The sequence below is a fragment of the Idiotropiscis lumnitzeri genome, chromosome 3 (genome assembly GCF_059441095.1).
Source record: "Idiotropiscis lumnitzeri isolate Australia: NSW breed Sydney's pygmy pipehorse chromosome 3, RoL_Ilum_1.0, whole genome shotgun sequence".
NCBI lineage: Eukaryota > Metazoa > Chordata > Actinopteri > Syngnathiformes > Syngnathidae > Idiotropiscis > Idiotropiscis lumnitzeri.
The window spans coordinates 15345126-15362958 of record NC_142393.1 but is presented as its reverse complement, the minus strand read 5'-3'; the positions used below and the strand labels follow the sequence as shown (position 1 = coordinate 15362958).

General features: G+C 39.7%; 1 protein-coding gene across 6 annotated transcripts in view; it reads right to left on the bottom strand.

Annotated features, from left to right (window-relative positions):
* Nucleotides 1–947: 947 nt before the first annotated feature.
* The window catches only part of LOC148340094 (plexin-A1-like), a 217404-nt gene continuing 200518 nt past the window's right edge, over nt 948–17833 (bottom strand). For all 6 annotated transcript variants that reach the window (XM_088289388.1, XM_088289393.1, XM_088289392.1 and 3 more), the window contains 9 exons: nt 15957–16103; nt 15128–15287; nt 14406–14509; nt 14218–14314; nt 11941–12131; nt 10374–10543; nt 9331–9543; nt 7689–7839; nt 948–6678 (listed from right to left, as the gene is read on the bottom strand). In XM_088289388.1, coding sequence (XP_088145514.1) covers nt 6583–6678; nt 7689–7839; nt 9331–9543; nt 10374–10543; nt 11941–12131; nt 14218–14314; nt 14406–14509; nt 15128–15287; nt 15957–16103 — 1329 coding nt within the window. In that variant the 3' untranslated portion in view covers nt 948–6582. The remainder of the gene's footprint in view (nt 6679–7688; nt 7840–9330; nt 9544–10373; nt 10544–11940; nt 12132–14217; nt 14315–14405; nt 14510–15127; nt 15288–15956; nt 16104–17833) is intronic.

The following is a 17833-nucleotide window of genomic DNA, read 5'->3' as shown; positions in this document are numbered from 1 at the left end:
AGGTCAGTTCTATTCAGAATACAGACAAGGTGTCTGTGATATTCAGGTCAGATTCTCTCCAGAGGTCTAAATGTCTCCTCCTCTCGCCTTAATATTTTCATAATGGGATTTTTAATTTTGATTGATGGCTTGCCTGTCAAATCAACTTTTTCCCAAGAGGTTGAGGGCGTTTGAATGTTACATTTTCCAACTTGTAATGGACAGCCAGACAGAGGATCTAGGAAACTGCGACTTCATTTGAGTGCGATGAGAGTTCACCTTTAGTTTATAGGAATCATTTAAGTATAGCATGAAAACAGGACAAAAGATAATGATTGTGCAGATTATAATTGGTTTGCAATCGGTTGCTTCAGTCATATTTACATTTTCATAATTTTTAATGGCCTTAACAATATGCGCGAATGTAAACCAAACCGCGTTTTTTTTTTTCACATTACATCATCATTACTCCCCCATGGCAATCTTTTTTTTTTTTTTTTTATGACAGTGTGACAGGTCGCAAGACTATTTGCATGTATGTAGACAGTGATGTGACAACTGACACCAGAATGAGAACTCTATTTTTATAACTGAGCTAAATTGAGAACGCTATTCTTAAAACGGAGCTAAACGCACTAGAGGGAGGAATTTTTTGACAGCAATGTGTGGACATCAACGTGTTATCATCTTCGGTCTAATCTTCTTCAGTGACCACATTAGCATCACTGTGGGCAAAACAAACGAGAAAAAAAAAACTGCAAGCAGTACCTTCCTACGCCAGAATATATTACAGCAAATAGTAAAAGTCTCACAGTGAGAGCTGTTTTTGCAATGGAATGCACTTGAGATAAACCTTAAACTTTCTCATGGCTTTTCAAAAAAAAAAAGCCCCAACTTCTGAGGGAAGAGAACAGCAGGGATGGAAGGCAGGTGGACGGTGGAGAGAAAAACATCCAGACGAGTTAATATTCAGCAAAACACATTTAATCTCTCCTTGATGAATGTCTATTTACAAATAATACATCTGTATAATAGAACAAAGACATGTGAATTTACACGGGTGTGAAACAGCAGCTTATTAAGTCTGACACTCCTCAAAAGGTATCATATTTTCCCAAATATTAAACTGCTTTCTGTGCATCTCATTTATTTTTTTAGTCTGAAAGTGACAGAACTCAAATCATTTGTTCTATCTCAATAATGTCATTTAATGTAAGTGAAGGCAGCAGATGAAGAAAAGGTTAAAGGTCGCTATTAGAGGGAAACACAAGTCAGGGTGCAATCTCCCGAGTGGACATTCCGTTTATACTTTTTCAGTGACTAGTTTGGAAGTTGCTCTCTAGTTTTGTGAGGTTTTCTTACATGTTTTAGATGACACTCAACTTCAAAGATAGATGGTTTAGCCTAGCAGACCCCGTCTTATTCAGACTTTACACCAACAATGAAGGGACGGGAATTATTTAGGTGTTGGATATAGCTTTACATTTTTTTTCTCCAAATTATATTCACGGATTATTGTTACAATATTGAAATGAAATTAATTTAACGAATTCTTCAAGCCGAGGATTGATCAATATCTTTAAGAAGAATGAGGTTCCACGTCATGTGTGCACTGAATAAAGAATGTTTTAAAGGTAAAAAAATCAATTTGGTTATTTAAGTCATGTATCAGAAAGCGTATGTTGAATAAAATATACTGGTCTTTTCTTTCTAAGAATCTGAGTTTCATAATAAATCCGACAAATATTTCTTCTCGAAGTAATCCTGCAGGGCTATCCTTGATAAATTGGACACAGGAAGAGGCTCAAAGGCACAGCACATGCTTCTACATACCTGTTGTAGGTTACAGGAAATGACCCTACACCTCAAACATTCGTTCTCCATTCATCATATCTTTTGTTTGTGCGAACGAGCTCGCACCAAAGATGCTCCTGAATGGAAAATTAAGAGTCACAGTGGCAAAGCAGTTTCTCCACATAAGTAAACACAGACGGTTTTCAAAATCCAGAAAAGAAAAATAGTACCCAAATCTTATTGACTTTTAGGCAAGAAACAGGGTATGGGCCTAGACTGATCGTCAGCCAATCAGATGGCACAAATGGAGGAGGGGGAAAAAAAACACATTCACATCTAAAGACAATTTAGAGCCAGCTAACATAAAAAGGATGTTTTGGGAACGTGAGGGAGTACCTGGGAAAAAAAAAAACAACAAAACACTGAGTATGAAGAAAACATGCAAATTCTACACAGGAATGCCAAAGCCCGGGTTTCAAACCTTCAACCAGAGAATTGTGAGGCGGATGTGCTCGCCACCGGATCACCGGTGGCAACCCTGGAAGAGAAGAAAGAACTCCAAATGCTGGACGCCCCTTCATTGTTGCCCTTTATTTACTGCATGGCTTCCTCCTCTTTGTTGAATTAATTGGTGGGTCACACTATATGCAACTGATATAGGCATCACCATCGCAACTAATACATTCTGTGCTTAAAACACAAACCAAATGAGGGTTTACCATTCCAAACCCAATCAATGCGAGCTGAAGTTAACGATAGCCATTGGTGCTGACTCATTTCTAAGATCGAAGCATTTGCACGTCCTTAATACCACAATCTTCCTGCAAGGGCAAGATGAATTGTGCAGAGGTTATAACTGAATCATCCAATATATTTCATCAGGGTGGCAGGAATAACAAATCTGTGTAGATTCTCGTTCTGTCGTCATCATGGTAATCTACAAAAAGTGAATTGAGGCAACTAGATGAACATTTGGTGTTGGAGACATTTGACCTTTTATCCAAAAGGCTTCTTTCATTCCAAATCTTACTTGAGGGTGTTCTATTTTTTGAAGTTTTGTGAATATGACTACTGGAGCTGGTCTTGCTGTTTCCAGGTGTGACTGAAGAATGACCCGATTTGCACAACAACGATAAGTGACCGTGGAAACTTCCCGTGTCTGAGAGAATTTCTTTCCCACAACAACCAGTTGAATTCTCTGTTTAGAATTTGGACAATATTGGCCTCAAGGGAATGTCCCTACCATATATTATCATTATAGTCCTGTGAGGACAACAATGTCCATTATCTCTTATCGTGATGCAAAATGATCATTCAACAGCCTCACACACAACCACACCCATGGGACACACTTGAAATTAAACGGTTGACGTTTTCAACAACCCAGAAGAGTCCAGATGCCTCAATTCAACTTTTGTGGGTGAAATTGCTTTCATGTGTTTAACAGAGAATGGAAAAGCACACGGATGGAATTATTATCCTGATAAATTGAACTTGTTTTTTCCCCAACATCACTAGTGTGTTGTTTAGAATTGGAGGACAATCGCGTGAAGAATTTAAGAAACATCCAAAGTTGTTTCACATTAAAAAACAAAAAAACTAAAGTTATAGTAGAGACTAAAATTGTTGACTAGCCTAATTTTAGACCATGGGATGATTGGAACACCCCAAAGATGAGTCTCAAGCTTTTTGTCTTTTCTGTAACACTAATGTGTAAATGTGTGACTGAGACCTCTAAACTGTTATTATGAATAATAATGTAATTCAAAGGCAGCTATAATGCACTTTTGCAAAGATAGAAACATTTCATTTTGTCTCTTCTACGTCAATCTCTGACAATCTGGGGAATTGAATACGAGATAAGATAAATACGATACTGACAAGAAAATACAGTTTGAACGACAACCTCCACATTTTGTAGGCTAGCCCTTTCCTCGAGGTTACCGGTGCAAATGTTGTTCTGTGTAGAGGATTTTTTTTTTCTTTGCCATAGTGATGGGAAAAAAAAAACGTAGAGAAGCACAGTGAAATAAGAACAGAAATCCATTGCAGCATTTCTCATTTTCTTCAAAGTCATTTTAAGAAGTGTGCCTTTGATCAAGTTAAACATTCTGCGGATTTCTCCATTAGTTCAAAAATTCATCGCACATGGTTTTTGATGCAGTCTGGTCTTGTGCTCTATTCAGCAAAACAATCACAGGATTTACATTGACCCACTTAACATAAATGATTACCCTTTTCTCTTTTTTTTTTTTGCAAACATTTTTTTTCCAACATGAATAACTAGACCAATGTGTTCTCGGCAAAATTTAGTAGGACAAAAGTTAATCACATTTGAACTGGACAATTTTCAACAAGATGGGTGTCATGAAAAACATGCTGCACTGAAAACACTCGATTTTGATATGAAAAGCTGGATTTTCAGTGGCATGGCTTTTCAAAACATTTAAAGCGAGATGTGATTTTTCTAATTTTCTAGTCGATACACCGGTTACTTGTTTTTCTAATTAAATCCCACTAAATTCTACAGAGAAGAGGCCTTAAGCAGATAATTCATTGGGAAATGGAAAACCACATTTTTAACCCTCATAAAACCACAAAATGAAGCAAGAGCAAAGCCTTCGGTACGAAAAAAAAAAATACAAAAAAATAAATAAAATCTAATACAATTTAGAATGCACTAAGCACATTCACATTTTTAAACATGGAATCATAGGAATACAGTTTTGACTGCAGAATGAAATTGTAAATTGTAAAACCAAAACAGTTCCCCAACTTTTTCAGCCCATCAAAACAGGTGTGTTTTTCAATGAAAATGTGTCAAATGTTATCAAAGAAAAGGGAGGCCTGAAAGCTGAGAACTTTTCTACTAAGTGGTACTGTTCAGTTAATTCCAACACAGTACAGTTCTGATCATGGTAAACCTTGATCAGGCTGCTATTTCCAACGCATGTCTTTTATTTGGGGGGGGGGGGGGGGGGCGTGGCAGTGGTGTTGGCAACAACTGCGTCTGCTACTATGAACAAATGAACACTTAATTGGACAAAAAAAAGAAGGGCCGATACTAAAACATGTAAAGTTAATTTCTAGTCAGTTATTACGACCAAGGTGATGACAACAATCTGGATTCCGGCAGAGGTTCAATCAAAAAACACTTTGGACATGTGACAAATTACTAGCCTTTAAAATACAGTCTACAAGACCTTTAAAGACAATGTGGACTCTCGCATCTGAAGTCACATCATTTTCGAACGACCAATCAGTAGTCAGCAGCATGTATTGCCCCAGACAGCCCCCCCACACACAATAAAAGGCATGCTTGAAGGAACCGAACTGTACCATAAACACAATTAAACCAAGATTGTGACGCTGATCATGAGGATGATCTCACCAAAATCGATAGCTAGTTTTACGTAGCCTGTTCAAGCCGAGTTTTATCCATCAATTTCCGTGTCACTATTCTGTTCAAATGGCATGACCACACAATGGGGTATCAAGTCATTATGCCAATAATCTGTTTTAGGAAGCGGTACCTGATGCCTGTGTAAGAGAATGTGAATTACTCCTGTTGTATGGAAGGGATGATCAATATCCGAACTATATTACACGTCACACCAGATGCATATTATCGTGTAAACCTTGGATGTTGGCTCACTTTGCTGTGTTCTGTGTAAAAAGCAAGTACAGCTTATATCAGGATGCTTGAGCTCACAGTTGACTATTTTCCAGGATCCTTATGTAGAACAAATTTGATTCTTTTGAGTTGGTTGGCTCAAAAATGACCAAGTTTGGCTTTTGAATGGAAACCTCATGAAATATAGAAAGTTTCTGTAATTTCTATATCTATTTTTCCATGTACCTATTTTTTTTTTTTTTTATAAATCTCACTATCATGACAACATTTCATAACACATTTGATCTAAAGAAAAGAAGTCTCTTTGCACTAAACAACATTCAAAGTAAAACATGGCACATAACGACTTTTCCTTGTTTTTTTTTTTTTCACATTTTCTACTTTGAAATATCAAATCCTGTCAAACCTATCATTTGTACATTAAATGCAAAACATCTCTGTCAATTCAAACAACAAGGTCTGTATTTACTCATATAGCTATACATGTGTTCATATATCCTTTGCTCTCTTTTGATTTAGCTTTGTTGTGCAAATTCAGCAGAAACACGAGTGGCACAGCACTAAGGAGAGGAGGCAGTTTGGTGGGGATACATGGAATCAAATGCGACAATGAACCAAAAGCAAGGTTTTAAGACTTTAAAATAAAACTGTTTGACTATAACGACTCCTTGTCGGCAGGTTTGGAGTTTTTATCAGTGCCGGAGGAAGTGTTTTCCCACAGCAAATGTTCTTCCTCCTCAGTGACCACCCCGATGAGGAGTCACACTGAATCTGCATGACCTCTCACTGGAAAATGGCAACAGGGAAGGAAAATCCCAAATTGGGATCAAGTCTCCTGGTTTCTTTTGTCTTACAGTTTAAGCCAGTTGAATTTGCACCTCGGTCGTGGTCTTGATTGCGTCCATTGAAGTCAACCACTGCCCTCTGCGAGTATCTGCTCAATTTGGTTGATCCAGGCTTGGTATGCAGCTCAGTAAAAAAAACAACAACAAATAAAAACAACTAATCAATTAATTCCAGCCTTTGCTGTCTCTTCATGACCTTGTAGTTTCCTTTGCCTCTCTTCTGTCGCTCAAAATGGTGACCAGCTCAGATTTCACATGTCCGGGAGCGCAAAGCTGTCTACAGGAAGGCTTCTTGCCCGGCGATTCCAAGCCGAGTGCCCGCTTTAACCCTCAGCTCGCCAGCGCCATGGTGTCGATGACCTGCTCCAACTTGCCACGTAGCCGCTGTCTTCGCGACTGCTCGTCTTTCTGTAACGCTGACAGGATCTGCACCCAAACGATGACGGGAGACAAAATATTTGTGTCATTATCTGACCTTCTTCACTTTGTTACATTCTTATCAATATATCAGACAAGTGTCATATTACCCTAAAGGTTACATTTTTTTTTTTCACATATTTCCATTTTGTTGCTCACTACTTTTTGTCAATTTTAAATGACCATTTTCCCAGAAAATATAGAACATATACTACACATTCCTAACCCAGGCTAGAGAAAAGCCATGCGCTAAGGCTAATTTTAGACTCCATGCTAATGATTACGTTTGAAACTGATGCTAACAAGTCGTGTGATGAATACGTGTGATTTGGGATGCATATGCGTCATTCGGCGTCTAACATTCATGTTATTGTGTGGAACATACTCTTAAACACATCCTAACTGGGGATTTGCAGCTACCTTCGTCTTGATAATAGACTGTAATGAAGGGGAGCAAATGGTTTGAATAGAGCCAGCTGCAAGCAGCCAACACAACTACAGCGATACAGCTTCAATAGCGGGATGGAGAGGAAGGAAGGAGATAAAGAGGAGGCTGCAACTTCTTATTTTTCATCACAAAACTGCGATAAAGTGGGGCAAATCAAAGGTTGATGCGAATATATATAGCTGTCCGTCATGAGCCACAGGAGGCGAGTAAAAGTCGAGTGCTCAAACTGCGGTGACTCACGAGAGAGGAAATAATGGCAGCGATAATCCGAAGAGGACATGAGAGATTCAAGCAACATTTAAAAAAAAAAAAAAAAAAAGCTTACCAAGGAAAAATGTTTTTGACCATCAGCTAGTGCAAAACTACGTTCAAATGTCGCCTTGAAGGTCTCAATATTACCCGATAAATGTGTTATCTAAAGCTCTGCGGGTTTAATCAAGTGCTGTTTTGACAGGCATTGCACAGTAATTGTGAGAAGACCGTCAAGGTTGTCGCCATGAAGACAGTTTGCCCATGTAGCGGAATGAATGTCGAATGTATTTAATCAAAATACAATCCAGTGGAACCTCACCTCGTCTTTGTATTTGATGATGTAAGAGTAGATCTCATGTAGTGCAGACATGCTATTGAACTGGCTGAGATGCAGGCGGGACTGCTCTGCTAGGTAGGCACTCATGTCCTGATCGCTGATGGCTGGCATACGAGAGATGTCCGAGTAATACCTGCAGGATGTGATCAGCAAAGTCAGGACCTTGTTTTTCTCTTCTCTGTTCGTTTTGCGCAAGAGATGAGAGCATAAGAAAATATAATTAACGTTGTCATGTTTAGGTCGTCGAAGTACGTTTGGATGATTTCAGGGGACGTGCAGCATCTTGAAAAACATTGTTGTCGAACCTGCTAAGCCAGATTTGCCCGTATCAATCCATTAAAAAAAAAAAAGCATTTCCATACATAATTAAATTGTATATATAGTAAAGCACAACGTTATTGTTGAGTTGATTTTGCAAAAGAGGCAAAGAAGTCCCTAGTGGATTAAACTTTCTTAGACTTTATTTTGGGCATTTTCTTTTTTCATTCTAGGGGAATGCTGCGTTTTTTTTGTTTTGCATGTTTAATGTAAAATAGCTTAATTTGTGATCTAAGAAAAACAAAAGCTGCAGTTGCAACGCATATCTACCATTACTGTACTAAGAGTCTGAGGCTGTTTCACTAAAGTGAGTTGCTTTAACTGGCGACTCAGCACTGCATGCAATTCCTCAAAGTGATTTTGCATTAAACACATGCCGAACATCCATCCATCCATTTTCTATCATAGACATCTTGTTCAGGGTCGTAGGGCGCTTGATGATCAAGTCACTATTAAAAAGACACCCAAATATCTAGCTACAACCAATAGTTGTTTGCAGAATTAATGTTTCGACTACGTATAGCCGAACTGCAGTAATAGAGGCAGTTCAACTACAGGCAATTAACCCCTCGCCAGTAACATTTCTGCTTGCCTCGGCTGTGTGTTTATAGTTTTGTAATTCTGTAATTCACCTCATTACTATTACCAGAGAAACTGTCCACATGCGAGCTGGCATCAGTAGGTTGGCTCGATAGTGCTAAAAGAATTTAACCACCAGCACAATACTTCACACTGTCTCGCCTGGAGTTAAGAAGGAAGCAGCCTTGAAAAGCTACTTAGAGATTAATAGACTCACCCATGAAAGGCAACTACAGCAAGCATCAGTGGTGCATAACTTATCTGGAGCTGAGTAACATTTCGGTGCTGAATAAAAGATGAAGGGTGAACCAGGGGCTGTTTTCAGTGTGCAGTAAATAATGTCACAGTTGCAACAAATCCTCCTATCACCTGTGTCGTTTCCATCGCCGCTTGATGAGGAGGATCAAGAGAAAAAAAAAAAAATCAGAGGGAATTGGCCCTTTGCATATTGTATATTAATGAGCCGGGATGCAAGATGCTGATTTGGAAAGATGCAAGAAAGCAGAAAATTGTTTTGCATTTATTCTAGCCGACGTTGTACTCTACCTGTTTGCACTTCCATAAACAAACAAGTCCGGCTCTTTGAGGAATATTTTTCTCTCATCCAACAGCTCACACACACAACTGTCCACTCAATATTTAAAACTGCATTTGATCAGCAAGCTGCATACGATTTAAAAATTGCAGCTTTCAAACTCGCTTTGACCGAATGCAACTAAAGATTTACCTCTCCACCCAATTCTTGTAGTTGGGGATGTCTTTAGCGTAGAGGAGCTTGTTGGACGGGGAGTCTTTTCCCAGTTTGTGTTCCGATGTTGAACAGGAGTCCATGAAGGTCTGCGCCACCACAGACAGACAGGCATCCGTGATGCTGTTATTTTGGATGTCAAATACAAATTGGGGGTTCTTGATCACATTCACCCAGAACCTCAGAGGAAGGCTGCCAGAAAACAAAGACATTTGTCAAAGAGCCTTTTATGATCTTTTATGTCACTAACACACATTACTGCCACAGTATCTTAATGTTGGTAGAAATGGTGGTACTTGGGAGCGCTGAGTACTTTATAGGTGGCGCTTGGTGGACACAAGTACAGAACGACTCAGATGACCGCCAAGTAGTGCGCTCAATATATATTTTCTCAATAACCATCTTTAATTCCACTCAACTGAGTGAATTCTTACCCATCATATAATCATCAACGTGATTCATAGGCCCATACGGCAACTAATATGTGCTGCAAGATAACCTGTTGCAGCACCAAAGGAACAAATATTGCAAGAGCTGAAATAAAAAATCTCCGTAATATTGTTCATCACAATTTTCAATGTACTCAATATTACAATGTTGGAGAGTTAAAGAAAATGTTTTCTTTTCATTTGTGTACTCAGAGATGGGCATTTTGTCCCAGGGACAGAACAGTCGATCCATCTGGCCATTTTGGGGTTGGAGGATGGGAAATTTTAATAAAAGGATGGAAGTGGTTTTTCTTTGTGTAATTGTCCCTATCCGGGTCAAGTACCGCATGTAAAGAATTCAAATATTTGCAGAATAAAAGAGAGTGGGAGAGAGCGGATAGGCGAAATGCTAGGATGGAAGCGCTTTAAAAGGACGCAGGACGACCATTTCATAAATAACGACGGAGGGCCGATGACGGAAGGGTGCCCAGCTGGGGCCGGCAAAAAAAGGGTAGAGTGCCCATCTCTGTGTACACTACATTCTTTCACTTTCCACACAAAAAGGCAAAAAACAATAAGCGACAACGCGTTTACCAGTTGCTCTTCCAGGTGTGTCGTACATCGTAGTCGGTGATGGAGTGTTTGTCTGCCTGCTCATCCAGGAAGTCAAACATGTATTTAATAGCCAGCGGCAAGGCGCTGCCTCTGTGGGCCGTGCTGAAGATGGTCTCAAAAAGGTCATCCACAAACTTCTGTAATGTGCCCTGAATAGGAAGAAGAGTCAAAACTCTGATAAGCTATGAAAAGCAAAAATGCATAACGACGAGATGAGCCTTTATCATAAAGTTTTATTGCCTATGACCAAAAACTCAGTCTCACAACAAATCACTTGAAGTGTTGGGACCAGCATCCTATACAACTTTTTCCTTCTTTTGATGGGCGCCACAGTAACATGTAAGCCATTGTATAATTGCCTGCATGCAACAGCTTTGATCTGGACATTAAAAAAATGAAGTCGGGCAAAGAAGACGAAGAACAAGAATATGAGGATTTTGAGGATGTGATGGAAAAATGTTTTATGCTCCCCGCTGACTTCAGAGACATGTTTCCTCAACCATTAACTAGCTGAGGCAGATCACGCTACTTTTCAAAAATTGAAGTAATTTATCAGTAGGCTTTTAAACTGGTGGCGTCTTGGGCTGCATTTACATAACAGGGTTCCAGTGACACGAGTCCGTTTTTACTCCGGTGGTGCCCAATTTGTTATGGTAGTGTGTGATGAAAAACACCGCATAATTGGATATTCTCAGATCATACTGTTTTTGCGGCTGACAACCAGATATGAATAGAACGTTTCATTTCTTCTAAAACAACACATTTGAGCTGAATCAAAACCATAGCAAAAAATAGCGATCGCCACATATTTATTGTCGAGGTTGACAGTCTTTTGACCCTATTGAGGGAAGCAACAGTCCACAGTGTTCCCTTCCTACTTTGACTACAAGCTTCCCTGTAAAAAATCGTTCTTATGGTAAAGTCACAACCAGAGGGAGACAGTGTTTTCTACATGATGAAGCTCAAACATTCCAATAATGATGCATGCACTTATCTAGTGGTGGAATTTTTACAAGCTGAGATGCAGCTAAAAGGGCATTTCCAGTTCTGACCAGCCCTGACGTCCAATGACAATTCAGTCTACACACTGTCGCAGATGCAATCAAACGACCTCTAGCCTGTACTGTACATCAGCCGAAATGCGAATATAATAATAATATAATGTGACTCATATATTCAGTCGTGCAGAAAGTGGGTGCATGAGATGGAATTGCCTCACCCCTTTTTTTGACCGTGTGTTTTGCTAAAGCCTGTGTTGAGCTAAGGCGAGCTAAGAGGTGTTTCTTGAAAGTTCATGCACGCAATGACTTGGCTCTGGGTAATTTTGCAGTAAAGCTGCAGTTTTTCATGCTATTTTTATGAACACCAAATAAACTATACATCCAGGAATACTAAACTATACTATAAATCAGATGCTTCTTTTAGACAGCCAGCTGGGCCAAATCCCACAGTTACCCTTGAGCAAAGAAATTGCACCAGTTTGTTTGAAGAGAACCAAAACAAAATGAACTTTGCAAAAACTCTACTTTGCTCCGCCGTCTCTTACTTTAGTAGCCAAGAGCCGAGTCAAGTAGATCTCAGACACCATCTTGCTGCCCCGGTCGCCCTCCCTTTGGTCCGAATGATCGTGGTTCTTCACCAGATGCCACAATTTAGTTCCACTCTCCAGGTCAGGGGTGATCATGGGTGTTCGGGATCGAAGGCTGTCCGGACTACTGGCTGTCCTCAGCATGCTCTCTAGAACCAAAAATACAAGTACAAATGACATCAGGGACCTTTCATTCATTCCAGTTTATTCTTCTACTTTCCCGCATTATGCATAAAGGTTTTAAAGAGAATGGATGAATATTCCCTGATGGGCAGCTTGAACTCCACCCAAAAAGCATAGCGGTTTTCGTTTCATCTTCTTTTTATAGTATGGCACTCTCCCTCTCTCATTGTCTGTCCTCTGTGTGTGTTTTATTATTCATGGCAAGGGTGTCAAAGTTGATTAGCGCTAAGCAAGGAGATGTGTATCTGCGACTGTTCTGTTTCGAAAGATAGCGAGCGAGACGGAAATGGAGAGGTGAGGTGCACACAGGAGAGATGACGATCTGCAGAGGATGCTGCTGATCCTATATCTGAGAAAAAGGATGGGGACAGATGAATGACAATGCTGGAGATGAGACAGAAATGTATGTTAGAGGGGTAGGGGGGGGTGAAACGGAGAGTAATCGCAGGGCAACGGTTGAAAAAGAGATAGATGCTTGCTGGAGTGGCGTCTGTTGTTCTTTCTGTCAGCAGGGCGCGGAGACTCTAATTCCAAACCCATCACGAGCCACATTTATCCAACACTCCCCTCACACAGACCCAGAACATAAAGTAAACTCCCCCACATCATCACCATTAAATAATACGCAAGACATGAACAATATTAGGAGTTTTGGGGGGGTTAACAAATGATTTCAATTGTGAATCAAAGTGAACTCTGGGATACTATGTTGGGAAATACACGGGTAATAAACAAGTGTAAATAGTAGGACATATTGATCTTAATTACTTGCATGAACGCGTCATACTTCTATTATGGAGGTCATTCTGATGACATGGTTTGTAGACAGGAAAAGTGGCTCGGCCTTGTTCACACATCATCATTGACCTCAACTCTAATGAGATAAAATATGAAATTATGAAAACAGATAATGACCTATTTTTCTCACAACGTTCTTGTCTGTTAAAATGATTGTAGCAGAAAGTCGTGCTCTCAATCCTGATATCGTAACTGTCGGCAGAATCTGCTTTCGGTGGATTTAATATGCTCCTGATATAAATGACTGCATGGTACAATGGGGATTTTTCTTCTAAGTTGTCGTTCACAAGGTGGAAAAATGTAAGGCACGGCAACATATTGGAACAGAAGGAATCATATGTGCACAAATCGGCGGTCGCGGGAAAGCAAGCATCGAATCTTAATTTTTGCGCCCGGATCAGAATGAATCTTGTAACACCATCGTGTGTACTGTCACTTTAAAGGACAGCTCAATATGTGTGACGAAGCTATGTGGGGAATGCGGATTGTCAGTTTATTCGCATCTCTGTCGTTTGCCTGGCAAAAAATGAAAAGCGTTTGCCCCAAAGAAAACGTCTCCTCAGCCAGTTAGCCTTAGCTTTCGGCTGCTGCTGATCCCTGCCGGTGCGGAGGATTTATTTTGTACGACACCAACAGGGACAATAACAGACCTGGATCCTGGATAATGTAAGACAGGTTAAACTAAAAAGTAAAACATTTTGACGGTTTAGCTAAAAGAGTGGCAGACATCTGACAGCCACCAATTGGATGTTTCATCCGTTGGCCTGTGTTTTTTTATATCTATATTTTCCCCCCCGGAAAATATACGAATTGATTCACAAATCGTCGACATCAAGGGCGATCAGGATTTTGGCTTCTAATCCGGGTTTTAGTAGCTACTGTACTTTACTATGCTTTCAGTTTGACCAGATAGTAATCTCGCCCTTTATCTGTCGTTTAAATAGTTTCATTTTTACACCTTATTGATGTGGAGCTTGTGTCCATCACTGCCTGCCACTCATCCTCGCTCGCCTTCACTTCTTTGTCAGCTAGGTATTGAGGTGTCTTCTTTTATGCCTCTCATTTACAGACTGCTTGGAAATAGCCATTAAACAGCCTTGGCCTGAGGTGATGGCGCTGGATAAAAAGGATTGCCATTGACTGAGAGGAAAAAGAAGAATGGAGGCGATGATTGCAGCCATCATAAACAGAGGCAGCCAAGGAGAGATGGGTCGGAGTGAGAGATGGGGATCAAGTCAATAAGAAGGCGAGTACCGTATCTGCTGAGGCTCTTGGTGAAGGTGGATGAGTTTGAGATGTTATAGGCAGAGTTCTGCTTTGGCACCAGAGCGATCACTGAGCCATCTGTAACCTAAACATTAAATGGAATCGGCAAAATGTTAGTGCTCCACAGCGCAAATCTGTATTTCGGCATTTTTGTGCCCATACTTATGCTTGCGTACCTGATAGTGAACCAGAGTGTTGAGTCTTTTCCAGTCATTGTCTATTTTCGTTGTGACGTCTTCATCTTGCAGAATAATTCGGGCAATCCGACCTTGACGCCATTCTTCAGATGGCAGGGATAATTTTTATTTTTTTTTTTGCAACGGAAATGCAAGAAAACATGGTGTTAGGACTAAGCTTGTGAAAATAATTTTAAACCTAAATACTGTATGTCTCCTCCCACATTATGCACTCATGTATGAGAATGTCGGGATCGTGCAAGACAACACCCAAAACGTTTAGAATGTATTTCAAGGCCAATTATGTCATAACGGCGCAGAGTGTTCACATGCAATGAATGATTGCGTTTTAAATTTGACAAAGCTGCAAAAGTACATTAACAGACAACTGAACATTTCTGCTATATACAATAAATACACAAAAGGCGTGCGATGGAAAGATATCATATAAAGCATAAACAGTTTATATTGCTTCTGAGAGCTGCAATAATTCAATTATTACATTATTATATCCAAAGGGAAAAGTGTTTCCCTGTAAGTAAGCATTATCAGCAGACTTTGGCCAAGCTACGATATTAGATTAGAGAGGAAACAATTTTCTAGCTTGGATTTCATATCATTACAAATCCGCAGCCTCACCTTTGGGATCTTTTTGGAGAAAAACAATGAGCAGTGCACATCTCGTATAATTAATAGGCGCATAATTTGCTCTTGTGTCTTACCCAAGTCCATATCCGAAGCCTTGGGTCGGAGGGAGTAGGGGCTGCCTTTATAGACAGCATCAAGCAGCTTCTCTTTGACCTGAGTGACGGTGTCACAGTTTAGACACTTAACGGTCACCTCTGAGGCGTTCTCGTTCTCTGGGTTCACACAGTGCAACGTCTGGCAGATGAAACAAAGGAGGGTGGGAGCAGTTACAACATGTATGAAATAACAGCTTCAAAATCATGTGGATGTTAGCTTGATTTTAAGAGGGACATTGTTGTGGTTGCTAAGGCAACCTTAGGTCAGCTAATTTAGCATTTGATAACATTGTGGAAGCAGCAAGGAAATCTCACGTTTGGACACTGGAGTTCATGATTTTTCATGAATTTTGAATTTCAATTGCGAATTTAACCAACAGAGTTGAACATATGTTCCTCACAGGACAAGAAACTTTCTCATCCAAACGAGAAACTTTGGAATTCGAAAGCCATCCCGGGAAGTGTTGTGGTGTGTCTCCGTTTGAGGGGAACAATTTTATTTCCCGTTTTTAGTTAATAAATTGGAAATTGAAGAAATGAGAATAAGCCTTTATCTGAACTTTTTATCATGTGTTTATTTAACATAAGTCGGGAAACAAAATATGACCAAAATGTGTTTCCCTTGACCCATTTTTTATTTTTAAAAGAATGTGAAATGAATATTGATGAATCACACAAGACAAATGATCCTGTCTGTACAATAAAGAAATGATTTTTCCCAGGTTAATTCTGTCAATTTTTATGCCAACAAAAACAGCAATGGTGGTGTTTCAAGCCAAAAGTAGACAGGCACATTAAGTTTACTGACCAGCGTTTTGTAGTCAATCTGTTGCCTGATGAGCTTGTCCTCGCTAAGAGAATAACGAGCCTCTCCTGTGATGGCGTCGATCGGCCCTTTCTCCATCTGTTGCTTGATGGCACAGTGAAGCATGAAAAGAGGCTCGCCTGCACACTCCTGGTCAAGGGGAGGACATAGACAAAGAGAGTACCTCATATACAGCAGAATTAAACTTGCAAAAGCAATAATCAGGGAAAAAAAACATACAGTTTGTTAGGGAAGCGACCTTCAGCAAATACTGTGAATTACTTTAATTACTACTGAATCACAAGTTGTTTGGCCTTTGACTTTCACATTGTTGTCTGAAAAAAAAAATGCTTTCAATTACCATGAATGCAAAGTTCTCTTCACAGAAGCTCAGAATTGAATTTTTGGCGTCGTACAAAACCGACCTCTGGACGCATCAGGTGACCACGTTGAGACCAACATGTCAAGACTTCAAGTTCCATCAAACCTTTTTGTATTTTACGCTGTCCGTCGAAGCTCTATTAGCATGACATTGGCCAAAACCTAATGGCTGCGAATTTGTGATTTTAATGTGCCTCGAAATATGTGACCAATTCTGATAAGGTATGCATCAGAATTTGTTTGACATTTTATTAGAGTGCAGTTATGGGGAGACAAAGCCTGTGACTTCGAAAAAAAAACGGAGAGCAATTAGTTAGAATTTTCCGAATGTAACCTGTGTGTGCGCTGTGAATTAAAAAAAAAGCGTCAGTTTGCCGTCTTTCCATCGTACTCCCCTAATTCGGTACCTCTTAAAATTATCTTGCAAGGACCAAGCAAATGGAGCTGCGTCTCCATGTTTTGGTGCAATTTACAAAAACTGACAATATCATCCCTTTCTTTTGAACCATGTATATTATTATTAAAAGTGAAGTTGTGTCCACAACGTGGAGCTACACATTCAGGATAACTCTTATGAAGTGTTCCCGTACATTGTAACTACGTGTGCATCAAACACACACGACGGCAACTACAAATAGCGATCAAGATAACAGTTTGTTCAATAAAAATGCCAGGTCAAAATCAGGTGGCTAAGTTGGCGATTAAATTAAAAACCGGGCTCATTTCAACATCGAATATCAGTGCAATGCTTTGATGAAATAGAGCGGCCTACTTTCCTTCCACCATTTCAAATACCGAGGAATAAAGTTTCTTCATTGAAGGCCGTCCACTATTAATGTAACCCAAGTGGACGTTGTCATTCTATCAAGATTCTTATTCTTCACCACTTTAAAATCAAAACTGTCTAATGATATCATTTCAAAAAGCATTTTTGGATATTCTACTGAAAAATGACAACTGGACTGATATGGTTTTAATCAACAGTGACAACAGGCAGATTATAGTAGCAGATTTATATAGCATGTGAACATGGACAAAAAGTTGCAAATTCTTCCCCATCATTTAAATATCTGAGTTTAGTCGCCCTTTCTTTTATTGATAGAAAATTGCTCAACAACTCTGTCATTAGTCTTGAATAATTTTGAATAAAAACATGCAGATTGGGGAAGAAAGGAGAGGTCATATATGGTCACAGGACTGTACCTTTTATTTTGTTTGTTAACATTTCATGTCGACTGTTCTGACCTCGATTGCGAACAGAAACGTTGCAACCTCTGTTCACGAATGGCCTGGTTCACAACCAATTTATTTTACAAACAACAAATAAACTGCGTTTATTCCTCTGTGTGTGTTTTTTTTTTTTTTGAAGAATTTTGACCCAGCTCTAGCCGCTTGAGTTTCGGTCATTTGCAGATTTCCACACAAAGCATCCCATATGCATGCGCAACATCATTGAGTGTTTATTGAGTCAGCATCACCTGCGCATTCGTCGGACGCAT